This window comes from Talpa europaea (assembly GCF_964194135.1).
Source record: "Talpa europaea genome assembly, chromosome: 9".
Taxonomy (NCBI): domain Eukaryota; kingdom Metazoa; phylum Chordata; class Mammalia; order Eulipotyphla; family Talpidae; genus Talpa; species Talpa europaea.
Genome location: NC_140076.1, coordinates 10,144,389 through 10,169,593, shown reverse-complemented (window position 1 = coordinate 10,169,593; position 25,205 = coordinate 10,144,389). Strand labels below are relative to the sequence as shown.

General features: G+C 48.2%; 1 protein-coding gene across 1 annotated transcript in view; it reads left to right on the top strand.

The window, feature by feature from the left end:
* UBR4 (ubiquitin protein ligase E3 component n-recognin 4) overlaps positions 1-25,205 on the top strand; it is a gene marked incomplete at both ends in the record, with an annotated part of 112,579 nt that overhangs the window by 63,448 nt on the left and 23,926 nt on the right. The window contains 29 exons of the mRNA XM_084242876.1: positions 489-626; positions 1,465-1,633; positions 2,470-2,566; positions 3,202-3,309; positions 3,729-3,845; positions 4,848-5,057; positions 6,702-6,851; positions 8,397-8,624; positions 9,427-9,505; positions 10,002-10,247; positions 11,024-11,192; positions 11,679-11,823; positions 12,629-12,714; positions 13,355-13,442; positions 13,705-13,898; positions 15,718-15,957; positions 16,375-16,513; positions 17,130-17,255; positions 17,373-17,501; positions 18,244-18,587; positions 20,659-20,749; positions 21,056-21,140; positions 21,298-21,425; positions 22,041-22,170; positions 22,271-22,428; positions 23,086-23,195; positions 23,836-23,977; positions 24,344-24,425; positions 24,749-24,922. Coding sequence (XP_084099002.1) covers positions 489-626; positions 1,465-1,633; positions 2,470-2,566; positions 3,202-3,309; positions 3,729-3,845; positions 4,848-5,057; positions 6,702-6,851; positions 8,397-8,624; positions 9,427-9,505; positions 10,002-10,247; positions 11,024-11,192; positions 11,679-11,823; positions 12,629-12,714; positions 13,355-13,442; positions 13,705-13,898; positions 15,718-15,957; positions 16,375-16,513; positions 17,130-17,255; positions 17,373-17,501; positions 18,244-18,587; positions 20,659-20,749; positions 21,056-21,140; positions 21,298-21,425; positions 22,041-22,170; positions 22,271-22,428; positions 23,086-23,195; positions 23,836-23,977; positions 24,344-24,425; positions 24,749-24,922 — 4,302 coding nt within the window. The remainder of the gene's footprint in view (positions 1-488; positions 627-1,464; positions 1,634-2,469; positions 2,567-3,201; positions 3,310-3,728; positions 3,846-4,847; positions 5,058-6,701; positions 6,852-8,396; positions 8,625-9,426; positions 9,506-10,001; positions 10,248-11,023; positions 11,193-11,678; positions 11,824-12,628; positions 12,715-13,354; positions 13,443-13,704; positions 13,899-15,717; positions 15,958-16,374; positions 16,514-17,129; positions 17,256-17,372; positions 17,502-18,243; positions 18,588-20,658; positions 20,750-21,055; positions 21,141-21,297; positions 21,426-22,040; positions 22,171-22,270; positions 22,429-23,085; positions 23,196-23,835; positions 23,978-24,343; positions 24,426-24,748; positions 24,923-25,205) is intronic.

Here is a 25,205-nt window from a genome sequence, read left to right as displayed (position 1 = left end):
ATTTAAAAAAAAAAAAAAAAACAGGGTTGATTCAAGAGCTCATGATAAGTGATTTCCTAACATAAGCACAAATTGATCACGAAACAAATTTCACTAAATTCGGAGTTCTCTGCTTTGAATGCTAATGGATAGTATCTGATCTCAGCAGGTGTCAGTAACACCTAGACATTGGTGACCATGAAGCATTTCAGCTAGAAAACTGAGTTTCCATGTCACAGATTCGCACTGAATCTCTGCCCTGTTCTACTTGCTCTGTGATGTAACAGCGAAGGAAATGCCCAGTGAACTGGGTTTTCACTTCTGTCCAAGTACTGTTTGCAATGCACCATGTATAGTGTTTGTTCCTGTTAACCAGCAAAGCAAATCTTTCCCTCTTTCCTTTGATGATAGGATATATAAACTGCATTGTGTCCTCTGCACTATGTGGTTTGATGCTTTCGCCCCAAGGAGGGGTTTTTTACCTGTAACAGCTCTTGTTACTCTCTCAGCTCCAGCCTCAGACGATGAGGGCAGCACAGCAGCAACTGATGGTTCCACCCTTCGGACCTCTCCTGCTGACCACGGTGGGAGTGTGGGCTCGGAGAGCGGGGGAAGTGCAGTGGACTCAGTGGCTGGCGAGCACAGTGGTAACGTGACTCGGGGGGCAGGGGAGTCCTCTCCTTGGGTGAGGGTGGGGACAGAAATTGAAGTTTCTGCCCAAACTGGGATTGTTTCGGCAAAGGGAGGTTTTGCAGACTCATTTGAAAGTCTTACGTCACACATGCGGCCTCATGCCTGGAGTCTCAGGCATTCAGTGATAAGCTTAAACTCAGTGAGGTTAATTTTATAGGGGGGCTTTTAATGATCTGTTAGAAGAAGAAGCAATGACATGTATAATCTCAAATCATGCTTCATTTAAAATAATTGTGGTATGACCTTGAAATCCATCGTCCTGTGGTTTTTGCCCCTCTCTTGGGGGACGATCCACTGGGCAATTCTTTTGTCAGTACTCTGATGGGTTAACATAGCAGGCCATCTTAGCTGGTAGGGTGGAGCTCTGAACGAGGGAGCATGACAGAGCCGTTGTGATTTGACCTTGTAAATCAGTCTGCGATTAAAGATTGGATTTTGAAGTTTTTTATGGAGGAGGATAATAAGAGTAGTTGATAATTTCTAGATTACTCAAATCAGTGTACATTTTCTCTGGAGTATGAGATGGAAATTTATCAGCAGCGAGGTTCGGGTTGTTTTCATAGGTGGCTCATGTATACTCCCGAAGGATGCGTGGCTGCCATGAGTGATTTTAGCATAGTGCTGTGGGGCCAAAATCTTGACTGCGAGTCAGTCTTTATTTAGCTTCACACAGTCTTTATTTAGCTTTACACAGAAGAAAAGGATTTTCTAACTCCTGCCCACTTTAGAAGGCACTGGATTCCGTCATGCTTTGGAGTTGATTTGTACTTTTTTTTAACCATTTCTCTCTAGTGTCTGGCCGGAGCAGTGCTTATGGTGATGCCACAGCAGAGGGGCATCCAGCTGGACCAGGAAGTGTCAGCTCCAGCACTGGCGCCATCAGCACCACCACCGGCCACCAGGAAGGAGATGGCTCTGAGGGAGAAGGAGAAGGGGAAGGAGATGTTCACACTAGCAACAGGTCATGACCGGCCACTGGCTGTCCAGAGGCTTTCCCCTGTGAAAATATTTCAGGAGTAGGGTGATGGCTCAGGAGCAAGATGTGGTGGAGGATAACACTGTTTTCTCTTCTGAAATCTCAAGGCAGTACACTCAAGAAACACTTTAATAAACTTGTCAGTGAGATCCTAGTTGATTTTCATATTGATCAGCATATTAAGTAACGCTCCAGAGGCCCACATTTAGTACAGAAGTGCAGCTGCGTGTCAGTAGTTGAAGAAGGCTGAGTAGTGGCCATCTGAGTTTATGGGGGGAACTCTTGGCTCCAGTATGGAAAGGGAGGTGATGAGATTGAAAAATGTTGGACGAGGTAGGAACAGGTAAAGCAGTGACTGGTCTTCCACAAGATTTGGAAAGGCTGAAAAAGAAAGGGTTGGTTTACTATATAATGGATGATACAGAATTTGTAGGTAGAAAAATTCTAGAAAATGTCTGGAGACACTAGGACCATGTACTTGCAAAAAGGCATAAAGCTTATTATGTTTAGTTCTAAGAAAGTTTAGTTCTTAGACTGAGAACAGCTAGATCCTGATTGCCTGAGCAGTACTTAAATGTGCTTGTAGTAGGTTTTCAGTTGTATTTTGAAATTACTTTGCTCCCTTTCAACAGAGTGAGATTTCAAATTCCTTGTCTCTTGTTGGTCTACCAAATAGGCATTGCGTAACATTTTTTAATGCTGGGATTGTCCTAAGCAGTTGGCTGCTTGTTTACCATGGTGGTAGGAGTTGAGAATCGTATTCACTCGTTTAGTGTTTGTGTCCTAAACTCATGTTTTGTGTACTTTCCTTGACCTTTCAGGCTGCACATGGTTCGTCTGATGCTGTTGGAGAGACTACTGCAGACCTTGCCGCAGTTACGAAATGTCGGAGGCGTGCGGGCCATCCCCTATATGCAGGTAGACTCCCGTTTCCTTGGGCCTCTCATGTCGTAGCTGGACTGTCCTGAAGCACACTCATATCGCTCTCCCAGAGCTCTGTGAGGCTGGGCTTGGTATCAGGTCTTAGATAATTGATGTGCACTTTTGAACTACGCTTCTCACAGCCTTTCATTTTATAGATTAAAAAAAGCTGACAGAATTTTTTTTTCCCCCTTCATTGTCACCCAGCCTAGTTATTGACTAGGAGCAAAAGCCTGCTCCAGGGATTCTTTGTAGTATGTCTGTTAGGGTTAGAATGAGAGTGTGAGCTAATAGGTACCCTTGCACTAGCTGCTTTCCTCTCAGGCAGCATTCTATAATTTTTAGATCAGCACACTGCCCTATCTTAAGCCAGGTTAATTTGCTATAATGTAGGTTAATCAATTAGTTTTGCAAATCTTAGGCAAAACATTTTCTGTGATGCCGAATGTGGCATATACCAAAATTTGATTCTTCTGACTCTGGACACTTAAACGTCGAAGATTTGCAAGTCTTCCATGGATTATAGTTCTAACAGAGAAATCAGGAAGCCTGGGATTTTCTTCTGAAACACTCTAGAGTTGTTACTCTTTAGAGAATTGGCTTTCATGTTTTATCACTCTGTTGGCTTCTAGGTCATTCTGATGCTCACAACAGATCTGGATGGAGAAGATGAGAAGGACAAGGGAGCCTTAGACAACCTACTCTCCCAGCTTATTGCTGAATTGGGCATGGATAAAAAGGTGACATTTGAGAGTCAGTCTGTGAGAGTGAGAGGCAGGGATTGGCTGAGATCAGTTCTTAGGTTTTCATTCCTCTTTTTGAGAAGCATCTATCTTTGGGGGTAATATCTACTGAAGGCTCTAATTTTATTGATTCAAAAAATACGTTTTTGGTGCCTGTTTTGGCCCAGGTCTCTTTGGATCTGGGCATGAATGAGGAGCAGGACACTGTCCCTGAACCCCACGGACCTTTCGAAGCGTCAGTAGTTCTTTGTATCTTATGGTCGCCTACATGTATCGGGTCTAGGTAGTGTCCACAGATACTTTGAAACTTGGTTTTTTGTCTAATTCCATCTGAGCACATTTAGTGATGATAGGTTTGAGGGAATTTGTGGAGAGATGCCTCAAGCTTAAAGTGAGGACTCTGCTTCTGCCTGCAGGACGTCTCCAAGAAGAATGAGCGCAGTGCCCTGAATGAGGTCCATCTGGTGGTGATGAGACTCCTCAGTGTGTTCATGTCCCGGACCAAATCCGGATCCAAGTCTTCCACATGTGAGGTATCCTTGCTTTGAGCCTTATTGGTGTGGGGCTGCGGGATGGTAAGAGGACGTCTGGCCATTGCCAGGGCCAAGGGCCTAGGGGACAGTCCTTAGTTACTCTGGTAGGATAAGGCCTCTGTTGCCTGAGAGGAGAACATCCAAAGCTGTCACCTCTTCAAGAGCAGGGACTCCGGCTTTTTCAGAATCCTTCCAAGTCTTGATCTCTGGCAACAGTCCCTCCAGTGAGGGTTCCCGAAAGCAATGGCTGATTCTAGGACTGAGACGCTAATAGGTTCAGAAGTCCCGTTATTGCAAAGCAGGACTGTTTCTGCAAGGCACAGGGTGGCTAAGCGGATTCCCTTACTGTATGTTGCTATAAGGTATGGTAATAAAGCAGAGAGAAAGCAGTGTGTGCATGGTGGAAAGGAGATTAACACAAAGCAGAGAAGGTAGAAATGGAGGATGAACTGCATCCAATCCTAATGAGCTTAGGAGCTGTGGGGTTTGTTGGGATTTGCAAGCCTCTCCTAATGGTTTTATTTACAGTGGCTTTTCTCCCACTTTTTTATTCATGTGATCACCCCCCTCCCATCTCCTTCGGAAGCTGGCTCTGTGGGAATAGTAGTCCCTATTGGGAGGGTGGGGTTCTGTGAAGTCCCGGCAGTGAAGTGTTTTCTCTCCTTGAAATGGGCTCCTTTTCTAGTAGCCCAAGGAAAAAGAAAACCCATATCCCCTCCTAGGTGGAAAGGGTCTCTAATCCTCGCCTTCTGGGCCTCTGGCACATGTGCGTAGGAGATTAGGCTGACAACTGGTGTTTCCTTATTTTCTCTTACCACGTGGTGGTTCCAAAGAGTTGGGAAAGTTTCTGAGCTAGTTGGGAAACTCAACACAAGAAACTGAATAAACTCACTTCGTTGACAACTAATTCTGAAACTGTTGTGTGTTTGCACACCCCCCACCCCCAACACCCAGTTGGATTTCTCCATGTTTCACAAGCTGTTCTTACCTTCTCCCTCCCAGTCATCTTCCCTCATCTCCAGTGCCACAGCAGCAGCCTTGCTGAGCTCTGGCGCTGTGGACTACTGCCTGCACGTGCTCAAATCCCTGCTGGAGTACTGGAAGAGCCAACAGAATGATGAGGAGCCTGTGGCTACCAGCCAGTTGTTGAAACCACATACATCTTCCTCCCCACCTGACATGAGCCCGTTCTTTCTCCGCCAGTATGTGAAGGTGAGGTCTTTCCCTGCAAAGAGCCTCTCCTGTTTCTCATGCAGAGCAAAGCACTCCTTACTCTCAGGAATGGGCTGAGGGAGCCAAGGGCAAAGAGCTGTGGGAGGTAGCCCGATTCCTTGGTGGGCCTTACTCTTGGTGAGATTGAATAAATAACCACTCTTCCCAGCCTTGTGCTGGGATTCCGATTCCTGCCTTTCAGTGATCCTGAGAAATTGATGGAATTCAGACATTCATGTACTTTTGTATTAAGTCCCTTCAAGAAAAGAACAGAGAAGGTACAAGGAACATTGTCCTCTTGTGTGTGCCAGACCGGCCCCCTCCTGTCATAGGGGCACTTTAAGAGTTAAGATGGGCTTCTTCTTGATCCCATGCCTGTGGGAGCACGTCCCTGGTTCTCCCTTAACCAGCCAGCCTGGGAGAATTCTAACTTCAGTAAGCCTCACTTGATATGCCTGGAGTACAGTGTCTGTTTTATAGGACTGTTGTGAACACTGAATGAGGTGAGCACAGTGCTTCCAACATGCTTGTCCTCAGCAAATCTTTGTCATTATCTTCCCTTCTGTTCCATTTGAGACCATATAGTGGATCTAGAGAGGTTGGATTAGTTGTGCTTTGAAAAGCATAGGAGCTGTTATTCAGTTACAGGAATTAATAGGCAAAAAATATGAATCTGACATTCCTCTTTTTTTATAACCCTTTGGTGGTTTTCCGTAATTTTTAGACCAAACAGTTCTTAAGAGGATCCAACTACCTACACTGCTGCCACTGCATGCAGCTCAGCCACCCCTTGAGTTTCCCCAGGTGTGGCATATTGTCTTGGGACTTACTGGCCCTTTTGATGGTCTTTGTTCTCCCTCTGCCTCCCCTCTTTCCCCATCTACATAGTCCCTAGTCTTTCTTTAGGACCCAGCTTAAGCGTTAGGTCCTTGGGGGAACCTCCCCCAAGACACACTGCCCTCCTATCAGAGGTGATTGGGGTGGGTTCCAAGAGTGTCCTTTGCACAAGGTCTTCCCCTCCAGACTGTTAGCAGAGACTATATTATTCTTGTTTCCATCCCTTATGCTCACCACAGAGTATGCGAGTCATGTGTCCCTGAAACTCCCACGGACTCTACCTGGAGGAACACACACAGCTTGTGGGATAGCCATTGTTTCCACTGTCCTCAGGTCTCAGTATCCCTGCTTGTTTGTGTGTGGGAAACCCAGGATCTCAACCGAGTTTAGTGATCGATCCTGCTCCCCTTGGTTTATTTAAATGTTTCTTACTACTGTACAGCGTTTTGGTTCTTGGGAATGGAATATCTGTCATTGAAAGTCAGAAGACTTTCTCCAATGCCATTTTGTGCATTTTTGCCCATTCTAACTCTGTACATTTATGTGTCAATAGAGAACATTCAATCCAGTGTCAAAAGCAAGAGTGAAATATTAGAATTTTTAAGAGCAGTGAGATCCATCTCAACAGTAACCTTTGTATGTAATTAAATTGCCCTTGATGCTTGCAACCTTGCTGGGTTGTGGACTTCAAAGGCAGCATCTGCCAACTTCAACATTAGGTGCTCAGAGGGCAGTAGGCTAATCCTTCTATTTGTGATAATGGAAAGCTGGTACTTACAGGCTCTCACACCAATACTCTTCCCCTAGGGTCATGCTGCTGATGTGTTTGAGGCCTATACTCAGCTTCTAACAGAGATGGTGCTGAGACTTCCATACCAGATCAAAAAGATTGCTGATACCAATTCTCGAATCCCACCTCCTGTCTTCGATCATTCCTGGTTTTACTTTCTCTCAGAGGTAAGTGAAGGTCCCAAGCAGTGTGCCAGTCAAGGAGAGAGGACACAGGGGCTCTGGCTGTGTCAAAGCAAAGCCATTTGCTTACGTTTCTGATTCTGCACATTACTTTTTTTTTTATTTAAATTTTATTTTTATATTCCCCATACAATTACAACCCCCTTATTTTGACCCCAATCCCCCCCTTTCCCCGCCCCCCACCCCCCCATAGTCTCTGGTTCATAGTTGTTTGTTGATTTTGATTTTCACTTTCTTATAGTTATTCTTTTTCCTGGTCCCTTATTTAAGTTTTCTAGATTCCTGCTATGAGTGAGACCATCCGGTGTTTTTCTTTTTCTTTCTGGCTTATTTCGCTGAGCATGATCCCTTCCAGCTCCACCCATGTTGCTGCAAATTGCATGTGTTTATCTTTTTTGAAGGCTGAGTAATATTCCATGGTATATACGTACCACATCTTCTTGATCCAGTCATCTATTTTTGGGCATTTGGGTTGTTTCCGAAACTTAGCTATTGTAAACAGTGCTGCTATAAACATAGGGGTGCAGGTCCTCTTTCTGCACATTACTTTGACTCCCTCCCACTGGTAATAACAGGCATGTTGAATAATTTGGACTCTGCTAGGAAAACAAAGTACACTAACTTAACAGATTTTAATATAGGGAATTGTTAAGCATCTACTGGAAAACCAGAACATTAAAGAGGTAACCCAGAAGGTAACCTCAGGAAGCAGCGTCCAACAGCCCTGTATGTAAGAGGAGTGACGTGTGTCTGCAGAGGGATAGCTGATGCTGCCTGCACCTCAGCTCCCAGGGCATGTGCTGTGGTTGAGTGAGGGAGTCCTCAGAGAAGCTGGTGGTTGGAACTGACTAGCTGCTGGGTAAAGGACTGTTGCTGGGATAGCAGCGCAGAGGAAGGAGCAAGTCCCTTCTTTCCCTTCTGCTTTCCAGTATCCGTCTTGCTCCCTGTAGGCAGAACCTAAGAGAGAGCCAGCTGGCAAAGAAGCAATGCAGTTAGCCTAATCTGGAGTGGGCATCACAACAGGAGGTGGTGGGTGGTTTGAGCTGAGAGTAGCTTAATAAGTGGTACAGCAAGTGTGAGGTGATCTCTAGGGAGGATCATCTGTTAACAAATCCATTTAGGCCATTGCAGGTTGCATTGATAGAGTAACCCAGCCTTTCCCCAGCTGTTTCACCTGGGAAAGAGATTCTGTATGTTTTTTCCTTTATAGTTTCACTGTGGATAGGACCGAGTGGACGGCACCTTCCCTGTAAATTCCTAAGTACTGAGGAAGGGGAGCAGAAACATGGCTATTTTTTTCCTCGTTGGCTTCTTTCTTTCTGTGGTTTTCCTTCTTCTGGTCTCTGTAAGAATTCCTCATATTCACTCCAGGCTGTCTGTGCCTTGAGGAGAGGGCTTGGCTTGTTTATTAACAGTTCTCACTGGCAGATCCTGAAACCCAGGGAGCCATGACTGATAGGGATACAGTCTCAGGGTCAGTCTCAGTATCTGAGGGATACAGTCTCAGTCTCTGTCCTTCCTTCCTTTAAGTACCTGATGATCCAGCAAACCCCGTTTGTGCGCCGTCAAGTCCGCAAGCTGCTGCTTTTCATCTGTGGGTCAAAGGAGAAGTACCGCCAGCTCCGGGACCTGCACACCCTGGACTCGCACGTGCGCGGGATCAAGAAGCTGCTGGAGGAGCAGGGGATATTCCTCCGAGCAAGTGTGGTCACAGCCAGCTCAGGCTCCGCCTTACAGTATGACACACTCATCAGCCTGGTACGGGCAGGGTGGGGTCTGATGGGGGGAGGGACACCTCAGGGCAGGGAGCAGGAGGAGCAGCTGAGTAGGTGAGGTACAGGGCTTTTAACTGTTTAGAGAAGTCGTGGCCAGGGTTGAGATCCACGTAGATCCATGATACCTGACCAGTAGTGTTCCCTAGTCAGCTTTGGGTGTGGGATTTCCCTCTCACCAGTCCAGTGCCCACCTGGCATTGCTTCCTCCACTTTGAGGAGACAGGCTGGAGCTTCTGTCCACTCTCATTTGCTCGTATCATGGATACGAGGATCAACCTGAAATTTTTGCACTACTGATATTTGTCTTTGAATGCTCTTAGATAAATGGTTGAAGCTGGTGTATAAAAATAGCATACTGCTTCAAGAGAAATTATTTGGATTTTGAGGAGTGAATTGAATGTATTAATGGAGGCGTCTAGAAAGAATATCTGAGTAGTAACAACTCTAACCTGGTGTCTTTGCTGTTGTGCCGGTGGAAAGAAAGCATAAACTTCAGTATAGTTTCTTAGCTCATGGCTGACCTGCATGCCTTGTGGAGCAGGCTGGAGGATTCCTGAAAGCAAAGGACCATTGTGTGGTGTGGGTTGAGTGTACAAATTTTGTTACGAGCTACAGAGCTTGTGTGGGCCTTGGCCCCAGCTTCACGGGTGCTGGACCACCTGCATAGAGGGCCGTGTTCGTTTTGCACTCCAAAGCGAGGGTGGTGTCCCCACTAGGCAGCAGGTATGATGTTGTCTGGGCGGCATGGCAGGGATACTCGTTTCAGTGATCGGCTTCTCTTTCAGATGGAGCACCTAAAAGCCTGTGCAGAGATTGCTGCCCAGCGAACCATCAACTGGCAGAAATTCTGCATCAAAGATGACTGTAAGCAGTGCTGCTCCACTTGGTTACTGTTCTTCATTCCCAGAACTCCTTACCGTGGCCCCCCACATCTGCTCTGTCGCCACTGGATTCTCATGGTACAGCCATGGGCACAATACATTGGCGGACTCTGCCGAGCAAAGACAACAAGGAGAATCTTAAGGGAGTGATAAGGGCCATGGGAAAAATTTATGGTTTTTGGGAGGACAAAGTCAGAGTATCTGACTTCCAGATTATGGTGGCGAAGCTGAAAAAGAGTGTACAGATTCTTGAGACTTGTCTTTTGCAAATGAGTGGGGGTGGACCACCAGTCTCTGTCTGGCTAAATGTTTCCACAGAGGGTATTTATTCTCCTCGGCACCATCCAGCAGAGAGAACGTGCACGAGGAGGCCTGTGGGAATAGGGCAGTCCGACTTAATGGTGAAGTTGCTCCTGTCCTCGAATGTAAGTCTGGCTGTGGTCGCCTTGGAGCTGAGCCACTCTCTCCTTTGCCGACAGCTGTCCTGTACTTCCTCCTCCAAGTCAGCTTCCTGGTGGATGAGGGGGTGTCCCCCGTGTTGCTGCAGCTGCTCTCCTGTGCACTGTGTGGCAGCAAAGTGCTCGCTGCACTGGCGGCCTCGGCAGGTTCCTCCAGTGCTTCCTCCACCTCAGCCCCTGTGGCCACCAGTTCTGGACAGGCCGCCACACAGTCCAAGTCATCCACTAAGAAGAGCAAGAAAGAAGAAAAGGAAAAGGAGAAAGAGGGTAAGAGTCTCCCTCTCGTCTGGGTCACCAGTGTATTGTGTTCTGACCGTCCCTTGGAACACTAAAGTCTCTTGTTTGGAAAGGTCTTTTATCCTCATATATAGGGGACCTAAAAGCCAAAGGCCCTGTAAGGTCTCTTTCTCAGCAGCGTGGAAGGTGACACCATAAGCAGTGTGACTGCACTGGAGAGTCAGGGTGCATGGAACATTTTAGTAGGTCACGTTTCTCCTATAAAATACTAGCCCCCGCTGTGTGGAGCGGTTGTCAGCATGATGTGAAACGGTGCTCCGCGTGCACCTTGGGGGTGTTGACATAGGCTGCCCAGCCAGCCCTTCCCATCACACAGCAGCAGCCTTCCTGCTTCACTGCTCTCCGTGGTGCTCGGACAGCTAGCTGAGAGGTGACGGGCGTGCTGGCCAGTGGAGGTGGCTCACGTTCTCTTGTTCTCCAGGTGCCTCTGCAGGTATCTGGTAACATATCTCTGTTTTAGATAGCAGACCTTTTAAAAGGAAATTCCTCCTCCAGTGTGACTCTGTTTAATTTAATGCTAGGCCTTTATAGGTACTTTGTCCTGTGCTTTTTGGGGTTGCTTATTATATGTTTCACTTGGGGCAGACCTTCTGTCTCCCAGTAAACAGTTGTTTTCCAGTGATAGCCATTTAGTAGAAAACTTCTAGAAATGGACAGATTTTTTCCCTCCCGCCCACCTGGAAGCATGATGTAGGACCCTAGATTATGTCTTGCTATTCAGTCTCAGCCCTGTCCTGTTCTTGCAGGTGAAAGCTCAGGCAGCCAGGAGGACCAGCTGTGCACAGCTCTGGTGAGCCAACTGAACAAATTTGCAGATAAGGAGACCTTGGTCCAGTTTCTGCGTTGCTTCCTCCTAGAGTCCAATTCTTCCTCAGTCCGCTGGCAGGCCCACTGCCTGACTCTGCACATCTACAGGTAGGGGCCTGCCTGATTTTGGCAAACTGTGTGGATCTGGAACCAGTGCAAGCGATGCAGCTCCCGGGGTTTCACGTTGCGTACTCTTGACACCATGTCAGTATACCAGCCCATGTCCTCTTAACTATTAGATTGTTATCTGCTTTTCAGTTGTTAAACTGATGCCATAAGCAAGAGGTGATCTGTTTTTTACTAAGAAGACTGAGTTATAGTTTGTAAAGTGACTGGCCTTGCCTCTTAGGCTAACAAAGCTGTTTCTACCATTGAGAAATGCTGGATGGTGGGAGTGGACCACCTCCCGAAGGTGGGAGGGGACCGGCTGCCACATCTGGCGGCAGCGACAGTCAGAAGAGCCGAAGAACCACTCAGACTTACTGCAGAGCTGTGGGGAAATAGATACACTCACAAAAACACTGGGGCTGTATTGGTAATTATTCCATCTTGGAGGTTCTCTGCTGTTTGGTAACACGAATTGTTTGTCTACAGAAACTCGAACAAATCGCAGCAGGAGCTTCTACTAGATCTAATGTGGTCCATATGGCCAGAGCTCCCAGCCTATGGTCGTAAGGCTGCCCAGTTTGTGGATCTACTAGGATATTTCTCTTTGAAGACCCCACAAACAGAAAAGAAGGTAACAGTTGATTTATGGTGAATGGAACGAATTTGCCATATTCAATCGTTTCCCCCTTGAGTTAGTCCATTGTGACCAACCCACATAGGAGGTGCAATATGAAATCTGTTTTAGGTTATTTTAAGTGCTCTCTATCAGCAAATATGTACATTCTGAACTTGACTTAGCCACTAAGTGAGCAAGTGGGGAAATAAAAGTAACTCATTAAATTTGCTTGGGGCGCCTCCCTGGTGGCGCAAGGGGTTAAGCATCAGCACTATGAAGCTATCTGCAGCTACTGCAGCACGAGTCAGGGAGCTGACCCACACAACGCAGCAGACCTCTCCTGTCTTGCCCTGCTGCTCCCCTCAGCAATGTATTTCAGTCAATCCGCCCGTTCTGCTCCCCACTCTGTCTCTGGTGAATCTTCTTACCACCCCCCGCACCTCTGTCCTATATACCCCAGCTCTTATGTGCATAAATAAATAAATCTTTAAAAGCCCAAAAATTTGCTTGGCAAAGAAGGTGCTGCTCTGGCTCCCTGATCATGAACGCAGAAGGGTTTCTGCTGGTAGATAACCAGTGCATGGCTTTTCCATAAGAGTAAGAATTGTCTCCCTCCAGTGTCTGAAAAGGTGGAGCTGCCACTGAAGATCGTGGATGTGGAGTCCCTTAAGTGATTAGGAATTAGACCCTGCTCTGTGTGATTTTGAAAGGGGGTAGAGAAGTCTGGTATTTTTGGGTCAGTCTCAGCTAGAAAGCAGAAGACAGAAGCCCTCAGTAGGACTTTACCTCTTCCCCGTTAACTCTGGTGTTTCTGTTGTAGCTGAAGGAGTATTCACAGAAGGCAGTGGAGATTCTGCGCACTCAAAACCACATTCTCACCAACCACCCCAACTCCAACATTTATAAGTGAGTGTCATTCCGCCTTTTCCTATTTGATGCTCAGTCAGCGGGCTGAGTGGCCATTGCCACATTGACAGGCTCTTACCTGTGAATCAGTAAGTCCCCATCTAGTTGATGTTTGACTCTCTTGCATATAGGAGGTATTCAAAGTGTCTGGTATGCAGTCCCTTCAGAAGGTTTCTAGTTTCAAGAGTCTAAATCCCCTTAGTTTATATAACACGACTGTGTTTCCAAAAAACACATTGGATAGCATTGGCTAAGCTGACAATTTATCATTTCTCTGGCTTAATCTTACCTCCCCCCACCTCCCGACTTTATTGAACTATGGTTGATATGCCATCAAACTTATCTATTTTAAAATTCAGTGGTTTTTAGAAAAAAATTGTGACTCTTAGAGTCAGGTTTTAACTTAACTTTTTAGGTTTCCATTGACCTCAGGACAGCTCAGAAATCATAAATGTCTATGGTCAATGAGCTGAAATTCTTTCCTGTGACTTCTAGACCCTGTTGGGCTTTCTCACATTCTCTGTGTACTCCGGGGTGGAATTTGGGGGGATTTGAACCATGGCTTTTTCATGACTACTTTGTGAAAAGCTGTGCTTTCACAGTGAAAACTTCTTTATGCTGAGACTGATTTCTTCCCTAGCACCTTGTCTGGCTTAGTGGAGTTTGATGGCTATTACCTGGAGAGTGATCCCTGTCTCGTGTGTAATAATCCAGAAGTGCCGTTTTGTGTAAGTGACATCTGGAATGTGGACAGTCCTGGGGCTTAGAGGGCCAGCGGGTTTCTTGCTTTAGAGACTGATAATTACTGCATAGGTGTCCTCTCCTAAGTGGCTGTTCATCAGTGGCATGAGTCCTTACCTGCCACTCTTGTTACCCTAAGTATTCATCCATGGAAAAAGAGTTGGTTGCTTTGATGAATTTTGAAGAAGGCAGGATGAGACTTTAGCCCTGAACTAATACAGTGTTTTTTGTGTGTGCTCTTGTGTTTAGTATATCAAGCTTTCTTCCATTAAAGTGGACACACGGTACACCACCACCCAGCAGGTTGTGAAGCTCATTGGCAGCCACACCATCAGCAAAGTGACAGTGAAAATTGGGGACCTGAAACGAACTAAGATGGTGCGAACCATCAACCTCTATTACAACAACCGAACTGTGCAGGCCATCGTGGAGTTGAAAAACAAGTACGTGCTTTTCAGACTTGGGGGTGGGCGGCAGGCTTGTAAGACTCAGCACCAGTTGTTGGCTTTGGTTGCTAGCTCAGGTAAAGCAGCACCTCCCCAGAGGCCCACTGTGTCCTCTTACTCTACTCAGTCGTGACTGAGGGATCACCTTGGAACACCAGCTCCCGAGGGTGCTACTGGAGCTCGTTGTCAATGATGTAGTGAGCCTGAGGGACCTGCGGCTGCTGTTCAGCAACCTGCCTCGGGAGAGAGGAAACTAAGTGAGAGGGCTCCAGGCTTTCCACCAGAGCGGTTACACTTCCATATAAAACATATGTTGGGAAAAGTTATCATTTCTTGGATTGAGACAGCGCTTCCCTTGCTCACAGAGCAGGACGTATACTTCTCAGGAAGCTTCTTTAGTCCACATTCCTTCCTTTTCTGCCTGGTGCTTTTCCTCTATATTTGTTATGTTGGCTCTTCCTGGCTTTCACGTCCCACTGTCTAGATGTGAGCCGGCCATGTGGGCCAGAGAGGACCCTGGCATGGGTTGTGGTTGTTGGCTTTCACGCCACAGCTCTCTGGTTGAAGTCCCAGGCAGTGCTGTTAGAGAACACAGACATAGATGCTACTTGAATGTTAAGATTTGAAAGTGTTGCTGTTATTCCATGAGAATAAAGTCTGTCAACAAATGGCCACCAGGACTTCTGTTTAAGGCCAGTTTTCCTCCTTTGAAAAGCAGAGTTCACATTGGTAACCTGTAAATTGAAGCTGTTCATTGGGAAAACACTTTTCCTTCTGGAGGAGGTAGATTTGGCTTCTGCTGTGTAGTTAGCACGGCTCCTAGTGAGGCTCTCAGTCCCGGCTCCACTGCCTGTCTCTTCGACCTTGGGGAAGGTCTGCAGTTTCTGTGTCCTCAGCTGCAAAATGGAGATAAATTCACATACACGATGTTAGTTTAAGGGTTAATGAGTTAGCACATATAAAGTGCTGGGAGCAGGCTAGCACATAGTAAGTGCTCAATAATTTTTGCTCTGATTGCATGAATACAGTTACTTCTAAATTATGACGCACCTTTTTTCCTGACTCTGTTGGCACTTGGTTCACATCCTGGCATGGCATTCTGCCTCTCCATGGCAGCCTGAGTTTCATCCTTTCAAGGTGGTGGCTGTGATGGGAACTTAGTGCAGTTGTCAGCACTGTACCTTGGGTTACAGGCTTCGGTGTGCTGTGCTTTTGGAATAATGTCTTTACTTGATACTTACTTATGTTGTTTTCTGGAATCTCAAAAGTTACCATATATAACATCTTAGCACTTGATATGAACTCTACTTATTTTACAGAGAAAGGGCAGTAGTAACATTTCTTTCAGAATTAGGTAGCAACCTAATTTGTTTGTCAGATTTCTTTCTTGAGAGTAGACACTTCATTGCCTTAGTAAAATAATTTTTTTTTTTCTCCAAAGATTTATTCATTTTTATACAAGAGCTGGGGTACAGGCCAGAGGCCTGTAGGAGGGTGAGAGGATTCACCAGAGACAGAGCAGGGAGCAGAACAGGCAGACCACTGAAATACACTGCTGAGGGGAGCAGCGGGTGCTAAAGAAGAGGTCTGCTGCGCCTTGTAGGAATCTCCCTGGCTGGCCGGGAATTGAACCCGTGCTGCAGAGGCTGCGGACAGCTTCACAGCGCTGTGCTCAACCCACTGCACCACCGGGGAGGCCCTTTAATAAAATACTTTGGACAGTCTTTGGACAGTCTCATCAGGCTGCCATCCCTGAGGGTTAAATGAGAGGCTCTCAGGGACCCCCCGCCTTTCTATCTGACACTATCTCTCCTAGGCCGGCTCGCTGGCATAAGGCCAAGAAGGTTCAGCTGACCCCTGGGCAGACAGAGGTGAAGATCGACCTCCCCCTGCCCATTGTGGCCTCTAACCTGATGATTGAATTTGCGGACTTCTATGAAAACTACCAGGCCTCTTCAGAGACCCTGCAGTGCCCACGCTGTAGTGCCTCAGTTCCCGCCAATCCGGGGGTCTGCGGCAACTGCGGAGAAAATGTTTATCAGTGTCACAAATGCCGGTACGTGAGTGTTGTCACCCAGGCCTGCGCCATGTCCAATCCTTGTGTTTTTCCCAGGAGTCTCCGTTTGGGCAATTTTAGAGCCTGTGTCCAAAAATAATTAGAAGATTAAAGAAATGAAGTCTAAAGAGAGAGGGGGAGGGAAGAAGATGAGTGGGGGGGTGTGTATGTGTGTGTTGGTGTGCACACACGCACTTGGCTATCCTGTGGTGGGGCAAGGGATAGAAGAAGTCCTTAGTTTAGTTCTGAGTCTTTCTTATTAACTGGTTGCTTGAGTCTTCCTGGCCTGTTCGTTATTGTCCCTCTGGTGGTGCCTACACTAGTTGCCAAAGCATAGATGTGGCAGGGTTCGTCTCCACAGGGCCCTGACCCCACCAAACTTCTGCTCCTTCTGACACAAACCCTTTGGTTCTTCAGGTCCATCAACTATGACGAGAAGGACCCCTTCCTCTGTAATGCCTGTGGCTTCTGTAAATATGCTCGCTTCGACTTCATGCTCTATGCCAAGCCTTGCTGTGCAGTGGATCCCATTGAGAATGAAGAAGACCGGAAGAAGGTGAGGCCAGAGCCAGCCTGGTTACAGGGCAGTGATCTGAACTTGGGGCAGAGTAGGTGAAGTCATTCTCAGTTGAGCATTATTTTCAGGGCGCAGTTTTGGCGAGGGAGCAGATAACAGTGTAAGGCTGGCATGGATTGCTGGCTTTGTTGGTAATGCATTCAAGGGGCCAATACCTTTGGATTTGGAAAGGCAGAAAGAAGTTGGATGACTTACCTTGAAGCTGTTGGCTAATATTAGCTTGTCTTGGAGGGATGTGTTAGAGGAGAATGAGAAGAGGGGACCTCTTGGGGCAGCTACCAGAAGTAGCACGGGGACGCAGAGGACCAGGTAGCTCTGCACTCAGGACCGCTGTTCCGTATCAGCTGTGTTCCCTAATACTGTGTGACAAAAACTCTTTTTTTTCCTCAGCATTGTATGTTATGTGTGTATTGTATTCTCGCTATGTGCCCACAGCATATTACTGAAAATAATATACCCACTTCAGAGAGTTATTGTGAGGAATAGAAACAACATGAAATGCACTGTGTGTGGGAAACATTTCAGTAGATGGCTAGCAGTTCAGTTTCCTCAGGGAAGTCTTCATGCTGAAAGCCCTCACTCCTGTCCTGCCTAGGCGGTTTCCAACATCAACACACTGCTGGACAAAGCAGACCGGGTGTACCATCAGCTGATGGGACATCGGCCGCAGCTGGAGAACCTGCTCTGCAAAGTCAACGAGGCAGCTCCTGAGAAGCCACAGGTAACCCTGGGCCGGAAGGGGCCTGTCGAGAGGGCACTAGATCTGATTCAGGAACAAAGACTGTCCCCGGGGGGAGAACGATGGCAGTTGGCTGACCCCTTACCTCTTGGTTTGCAGGATGACTCGGGCACGGCTGGGGGCATCAGTTCCACTTCTGCCAGCGTGAATCGGTACATCCTGCAGTTGGCCCAGGAGTACTGTGGAGATTGCAAGAACTCTTTCGATGAACTCTCCAAAATCATCCAGGTAGTGAGACGAGAGTAGCTTTAGAGTATGCGCCTTGAGTGTCACTGATATAGTTTTCATAGTAGTCCTGCGCTCTCAGCCAGCAGTTCAGCTCTTGGGCGCTGCCCTTGCCCGCCCAGCTGAAGGGCCCGCATCACAGCTCTGGTGTGCGGTAGAGAAGCAGAATACTGAGAGTAGTGGGGGTAATTATTAAACTGGGTTTTTTTGGACCATTAACCACCTATCTTTTAGGAGAGAGGTTACTGGTTTAAAAAAAAAATTGGGTGCCTTGTTTTCCAATAAGCCCTGTTTGCAGGCTCGAAGTGTAGGGCACCCCCATTCCACTCAGCCAGCATGGGGTGTATGGTGGATGGAACCTTACAGCTCTGATTGCCATGGCACAGAGGCTGGGTCAGACAACAGAGGAGCCAGTCTCTTGGCCTGCCCCCCCCCCCCCCAACTGCCAGCGTGTGCCTGTTCTGACCTCTGCCTTTGTTTCTCATTTGGGAGTTAAGGGCGTGTGTCTGCCAGCAGAGACTGAGTTCTGACTCTGCCTCTCACATCTGGGTCACGCCAAACCCTCAGCTTGTTTCCTCTGTAACATGGGAACAACATACTACTAGGCAGAGCTACCAAGAAGCTTAAATTATATGATGCACATAAAGTTTTTATTTTAAACCAAAGCTAGTTTTCCAGTTAACTTTCTCTTTCTCCTTAGTTTAAATTGCACATTTCTTTCCCATTTGTCTTGATTTCTTCTTAGAAAGTCTTTGCCTCACGCAAAGAGTTGTTGGAATATGACCTGCAGCAGAGGGAAGCAGCCACCAAATCGTCCCGAACCTCCGTGCAGCCCACCTTCACTGCCAGCCAGTACCGCGCCTTATCTGTCCTGGGCTGTGGCCACACGTCCTCCACCAAGTGCTACGGCTGTGCCTCGGCCGTCACGGAACACTGCATCACTCTCCTCCGGGCCCTGGCCTCCAACCCAGCGCTGAGACACATCCTTGTCTCCCAGGGCCTTATCCGCGAGCTCTTTGACTACAATCTTCGCCGAGGCTCTGCAGCAATGCGGGAGGAGGTCCGCCAGCTCATGTGCCTCCTCACTAGGTCAGAGCCGGCGCCCTCCTTCCTCTACTGTTGGGGTTGGTGGCGGCAGTGGTGCTGGGAGCACTGGAGGGTGCAGTGTTCAGAGTAGAGACGAAAGGGGAAGATGGCCAGGGCGTAGGTGAGCAGACTTGGGGAGTGTGGGAAACGCGATTTCATTCTAGTGTCTTGGCTTGTTCAGTGGTTGCCCCTGGTTTTGCTTTCCACAATTTTAGACACCCATGCCAGCTGCCGACTGAAAATATTACATGTTCTTCAGACACTCTTTTGACTGGGGATGGAGGAAACACCACAGTCTCGTACCTTTATTACAGTATATTGCTGTAACGGTTTGATTTAATGAATTGATACTGTCATTCTCTTACTATGTCAGATTCATAAATTAAACTTTATCATAAGTATGTATAGGGAAAGCATAGTTTATAGTAGTGTTCAGTATTAACTGTGGCTTCAGGCTTCCTGGGGTCTTGAAATGTATCCCCTGTGGATAAAGGGAGACTAAGAGCAGTTCCAGTGAGATTCCCTGAGTGCTGGTGAGGGAGGGGAGGGAGTGACTGGACTCACATGAAAGAAGACAGAAAAGCCTAGTGATTAAGGGTGAACTGTGGGCCAGAGAGACCCAGCCCGGTACTGTGTCCGTGTGCCTTGGACCAATTACTCCACTTCTCTGAGCCTAAATTTTCTTCATCTGAAAAACACTGATAATGGTAAACATATAAAAGGCTATGGTGAGGGTGGAATGAAATAGTTCGTGTAAGTAATAACTCAGTTTGGTGGGGCACTTAGCCTGTGCCAGATACCCAGAGCTGTTTGGATTTATCTGTTTATTTATTAATTAAAAGATTTATTTATTTATTTATACAAGCACTGGGTACAGTCAGAATTCACCAGAGGGTGAGAGAATTCACCAGAGCCAGAGTGGGTTGCAGAACAGGCAGACTGATGAAATACACTGCTGAGGGGAGCAGTGGGCGGCAGGAGAGGTCCGCGCGCCATGTGGGACCCTCTCCGGTGGCGGCCGGGGATCGAACCGGCGCTGCAGAGGCTGCGGGCAGCTTCGCAACCCAGTGCTCAGCCACTGCGTCACCAGGGAAGCCCATGTCTGGATTTATTTAATGAGCTTGTGCCATAGATTTCTGGAACATGCTGGTGGTCGGTAAATACTTCTTGCTGTATTTTTTATTCACCAAATTAACAAGTATTTACTGAGCATCTACTGAATGCCAGGCATTGTTCTAGACTCTGAAAAATAGTGGTAAATGGAACAGTCCCTACCCTCTGTCCCCTACTGTCTAGATGGGGAGAAGTAACAGATCCTTCATTGCAAGTACAACATCGGGAAACTAAGAGTAGTTCAGTAGTTCAGCTTCACTTCTCTTGAGAAGTGAAGAGAAGTGAAGCTGATGGGCCTTGATTATGGAGGGGCTGCTGCTCAAGGTGACACGGTCAAGGGAGGGGCCAGACTTGCACAGAGACCTGTATCATGTAATGGGATGATCCAGGCAGACGTTGAAGACGAGGGTGGCATGCATTGAAAACAGCAGGGGACCTGAGGGATGGTGTGGGCATTGTTGGGAAAAGCAAGGTGGAGTGGGGTGAAGGACACCATGGGGAGCAGAGGGAGGGAGAATCAGTGAGAGCTCGCTAGGGACTTTACTCAGAATGTTTTGGGAAGCAAAGACACGAGAGAATATGTGCTTTTTGCTATCACTCATGTAGACTTGTTTACCGATGAGCACAGACAGGGAAAGTGGTGGAGGCAGAAGGCAGTGAGGAAAGAGATGTGGCCACGGCTGAGAGAGGTATTGGACTCTGTGATACGCCCAGTAGTGCCTGGGGCCTCTGCAGTCTGCAGCCGATCGGGGAGAGACTGGCCCGGATGTTGATGCTGCTCTTCTCTCAGTGCCTGACTGGGCACTGTGATGGACCTTTTCATAATGCAGGGGTGTGTGAGGCTGGAACTTTAGTCTTGCCCATGGAAGACCATTGATTTCCTTCTGCCTAGGCTCCTTCACGTGGAGAGGAGAGACCCAACTGATGGGTGAATAACAGGACTATTTCTTTGCTTCCCCAGAGATAATCCAGAAGCCACTCAGCAAATGAATGACCTGATTATTGGCAAAGTCTCCACAGCCCTGAAGGGCCACTGGGCCAATCCTGATCTGGTGAGCAGGCCAGCTTCCCCTCTGACTCCCCACGTTTCCTGGGCTTCCTCACGGCGGGCTTCTGTGATGGCAGAGGGAGGAGCAGCCCCTTTGCAGAGCTCACATCTTAGATGATTTTCCCAGGTCAAGCCCATTTCTTAGGGAAGGAGAAATGGGTGATGGGCTGTACGTACAAGAGTCTTCTCCCCTTCCTCTGGTATTGCCACTTGGAGTGGATGTTTTTAGTTCTGAGTCTCCAGATCATCAGCCCCAGACCTGGGACTGACCCTTCAGAGCCTTCTCTACTCATGTCTCTTGGCCTTTCAGGCAAGTAGCCTTCAGTACGAAATGCTGTTGCTGACGGATTCAATCTCAAAGGAGGACAGCTGCTGGGAGCTCCGGCTGCGCTGTGGTGAGTTTAGGGAACATCTGGCTAGGAGGTTTTTGGAGCGGGGAAAGGTGCAGTCCTGGCCACGGAGGAGAGAAGCAGGGTAAACTATGCTTGGCCAACCTGGCAGGACAGGTCGGGGGAGTTTTCTGGCTGTGACTGTTATCCTTCCCATTCCCAGCGCTCAGTCTTTTCCTCATGGCTGTGAACATTAAGACTCCTGTGGTTGTTGAGAACATTACCCTCATGTGCCTGCGGATCTTGCAGAAGCTGATTAAACCACCTGCTCCAACCAGCAAGAAGAACAAGGTACTGGGCCAAGCTGGGGTCTAAGAGGGAAGAACAGAGGCTCATGCCCCACCAGCCTGGGCCCTGCCTCCTAACAGCCTCTTCCTGAACTCATTTGGGGGTCACCAACACTGCCTTCACTGAACATTTTAAGAATTTCTCAGCCTTTATTTTTAATAAAGTAAATATTTAAAGCTCTTTAGAGTCCTCAAGTGGTATGAGAGTTTGAGGCCAAAAAGTGTAAAATCCACTAGCTGGAGGTGGGTTCTGGTTACTAAGGGCTCTATGCTTATGGGTGTTCTCAGGGACCCTTGAAATTGCATGTTTGGGAAACTGCAGATCAGCCTTGGAATAGGAGCTAGTGTGTGTGGCTCTAGGATGGTCTGTAGGAAGCCAGCTACATCTTAGCTGTGCTGCTAAGGTTGGACACCTTAAAGCTCAGCGTCGAGAGGCTGCTGCCAGGCTGGGTCAGAGTGCTTTAGTGGGAGCATGTATTTGAGCATGAAAGATGGGAATGTTGTTCCTTCTGATTTTCTTGCCCGTTGCTGGTGTCTCCTTGGGGCGTCAGTGCCATGGTGCTGCAGCACTGGCTCAGGTGTGCTCGCAGAGACTGTCACCCTGTCCTGTCTCCTCTAGGATGTTCCTGTTGAGGCCCTCACGACGGTGAAGCCATACTGCAATGAGATCCATGCCCAGGCTCAGCTGTGGCTCAAGAGAGACCCCAAAGCATCGTATGAAGCCTGGAAGAAGTGTCTTCCTATTAGAGGTGCATCTGTCAGTCCTACCCCTGATCTGAGAGCCCTGCAGTGCCCCTCCCCCTTTTCTAGTACTTTCCTTACCCCTCCCTGCACCCCTTTGCCTGGCAGGTTTAGATGGCAACGGGAAGTCCTCCAGCAAATCAGAGCTCCGCCACCTCTACTTGACTGAGAAGTACGTGTGGAGGTGGAAGCAGTTCCTGAGTCGCCGGGGGAAGAGGACCTCCCCCTTGGATCTCAAGCTGGGCCACAACAACTGGCTGCGGCAGGTGAGCGAGCACCCGATCCTGAGCGTGTGTGGCTGCCCCCGCACAGGCTGCTCGGCTTTCTCTTGGCTGTTCTTGCTTCCTTTCAGATAGGAGGTAGAGTAGTGTCCTGTGGCGGGCTGGTCAGATCAGGAGTCTCCGCAGCTTGTCTGCTCTCTGCTCTCCTCCCCGACCACTCGGTGCTACTGGGCTCACTGCCTGTGCTCCGCTTTTCTCCATCTTCTGTTGTCCTGCCCCTGGCCTTTCTAGCTGATGTTTTAAAAGACTAAATGTAGAACAGTTAAGTTTTAGAGCATCTGCTTGTCAGCTGATACATAAAATAAGAGAGACTTGGTTTACATAGCCCGTAAGTGCTCCGCATGTAGGTGTCCCCTGTGGGAGACTTTGCAGAGGAGAATACCGGCTTCTCTTTTACCACGGTTCATCATCTTAGATGCCTTCTCCAAATTACTTGGTGGAGAAGATCTCCAAGAGAAGCAGCTCCTAAGCAGCCTCTTTCCTAGTCTGCACTAGTCAAATCTTATGTTAGCTGGTGATTTTTTTACCTTGAACCTGGTTCTGAAGAGGTGCCAGACTTCTGGATAAGTGGAGGTTGATGGGTGGCTGGGGTCTGTTGAGATGGGCTGTTCCTGAGCCAGGCTTCTCTCCCGTGGCCTGTAGGTGCTCTTCACGCCGGCGACGCAGGCTGCGCGGCAGGCAGCCTGCACCATTGTGGAAGCTCTGGCCACCATTCCCAGCCGCAAGCAGCAGGTCCTCGACCTTCTCACCAGGTATACCATTGGGGTGGGGTGGGAGGGTGCTCAGACTTCATCTAGCCTCTCCCTCTTTCCCGGGGGAATCTGTAGTCCAGGCTGAGGGGGCACACTGGGGTCTGGAACCACCTGTTCCCTGTGAAGATCACGGAACACAGAGGCATTAAAAGCTGTGGTGAGCGCAGCAGCAGCAGCTGGTGTTCACTGAATGCTGCATGCACCAGCCTGCATTTCCTCACTTAGTCCTCACTTAAGCAGCACAGGCTTGAAGGGCTTAATTAGCTGATCTGCCAGAACACATGATTTGAAACCAGGCAGTACAATTCCAGAGCCCACGTTGTGGCACTAAGTATGTGGGGCCTGCCTTACAGTGATTCTGTAACTGCAGTCTCGCTGCCTGCATAACCATTGTGTACTTTTCCATGCTTGTTGTTTCATGCCCTTAGTGGTTTTCTTATTGCATTTCCTGACTTGTGCTCTGAGTTCTTACAAGTGTTGGGGTTCCAAAGTGGGAAGTTTGGGGTTTTCTTGAGTGCCTGCCCTCCATCTTTTAGAGGAAAGGGCGGGGGTGGGGAGAAGACAGCAGGAGATGTGAAGAAAGGGGCTGTTAGAATTGTTGGTGCACCGAGCCTCCTCACACTGCTGTCTCTCGGGGCAGTTACCTAGATGAACTGAGTGTGGCCGGGGAGTGTGCCGCCGAGTACCTGGCTCTCTACCAGAAGCTCATCAGCTCAGCTCACTGGAAGGTCTACCTGGCAGCGCGGGGAGTTCTGCCCTATGTGGGCAACCTCATCACCAAGGTATCCTTCACCCAGCCCGGGGACCTCTCCCTAATTCTCCTTTCAGTGTACGCATTCTCTGATAGAATTCATGGTATTCCATTTTAGTAAAAATAGCTGAAAATGTTTTTATGACTGTATTATATTTGTCGCAGAGATGTAGCATTCTATAGGGGGCGTTTAGGTGGTGGCTAATTTGTAAGCAAGTCCTTGACATCCTAGTGACTGTCCTGGGAAAGGAATCCTGCAGAGTCCTAGTTGGAGAGGGCTTGTAGACCACAGCGTCGGCCCCTGTGGAGTGTCTGGTGCTGCCAACTCCTGGGCCAGTGGTGGAGGCGACTGTCCTTGCCAGGCCTTCACACTCACTGTGCTTATCATTCTGTTTAGGAAATTGCGCGCTTGCTAGCCCTGGAGGAGGCCACCCTGAGTACTGATCTGCAGCAGGGCTATGCCCTCAAAAGTCTCACAGGTACTGTGAGGGGTGCCTGCCTATCTTTTTTGGACCTTGACTCTAGTTTGGGCCTGACGCTTTGTTCTTTGGTTGCTGGGCTTGACTCTCCCCTCCTGTGCTGACCAAGGTGCAGATAGGAGCCCTGCATTAATGCTCCTCATCCACGGGGCACACTTCCCAGTGCCAGTCTGCAGTTGGCCAGTTCCCTGGGCCTGTTCCATGCAAGCACAGAGATAGTTTTTCCCTGCTTTTGAGTTGCTCATTGATCTTTTGAAGACGCAAACATTTCTTGCTTACATTCATACCCAGAGCCTTGCACCAATTTTTTCCTGTTTCCACAGGCCTTCTCTCCTCCTTTGTTGAGGTGGAATCCATCAAAAGGCACTTTAAGAGTCGTTTGGTAGGCACCGTGTTGAACGGGTACCTGTGCTTGCGGAAGCTGGTGGTGCAGAGGACCAAGCTCATCGACGAGACCCAGGATATGCTGCTAGAGATGCTGGAGGACATGACCACAGGTAGCCCTGCCCAGCGTGGGCCTCCTGTCTCCCGAGTCCGCCTTGGTGCCTTAGTCTGATTTCCCTCAAGGCCCGCAGAGCCTGAGAATGGGCGGCAAATGTCTCCCTACATACAGTTGAGGAAAGAAGAGATTCTTCTCAAGTATTCGTTCTTGGGGCTTTTAAATTCCAGAGCTGGGCACAGTTTGTTTGGACTTTTTATATTGAGCTCATAGAGCACAAAAAAGTCAAGTGTTCTCAGATTGGTGTTTCATTGGTTCTGGAAAATTCTTAGCCTTTACCT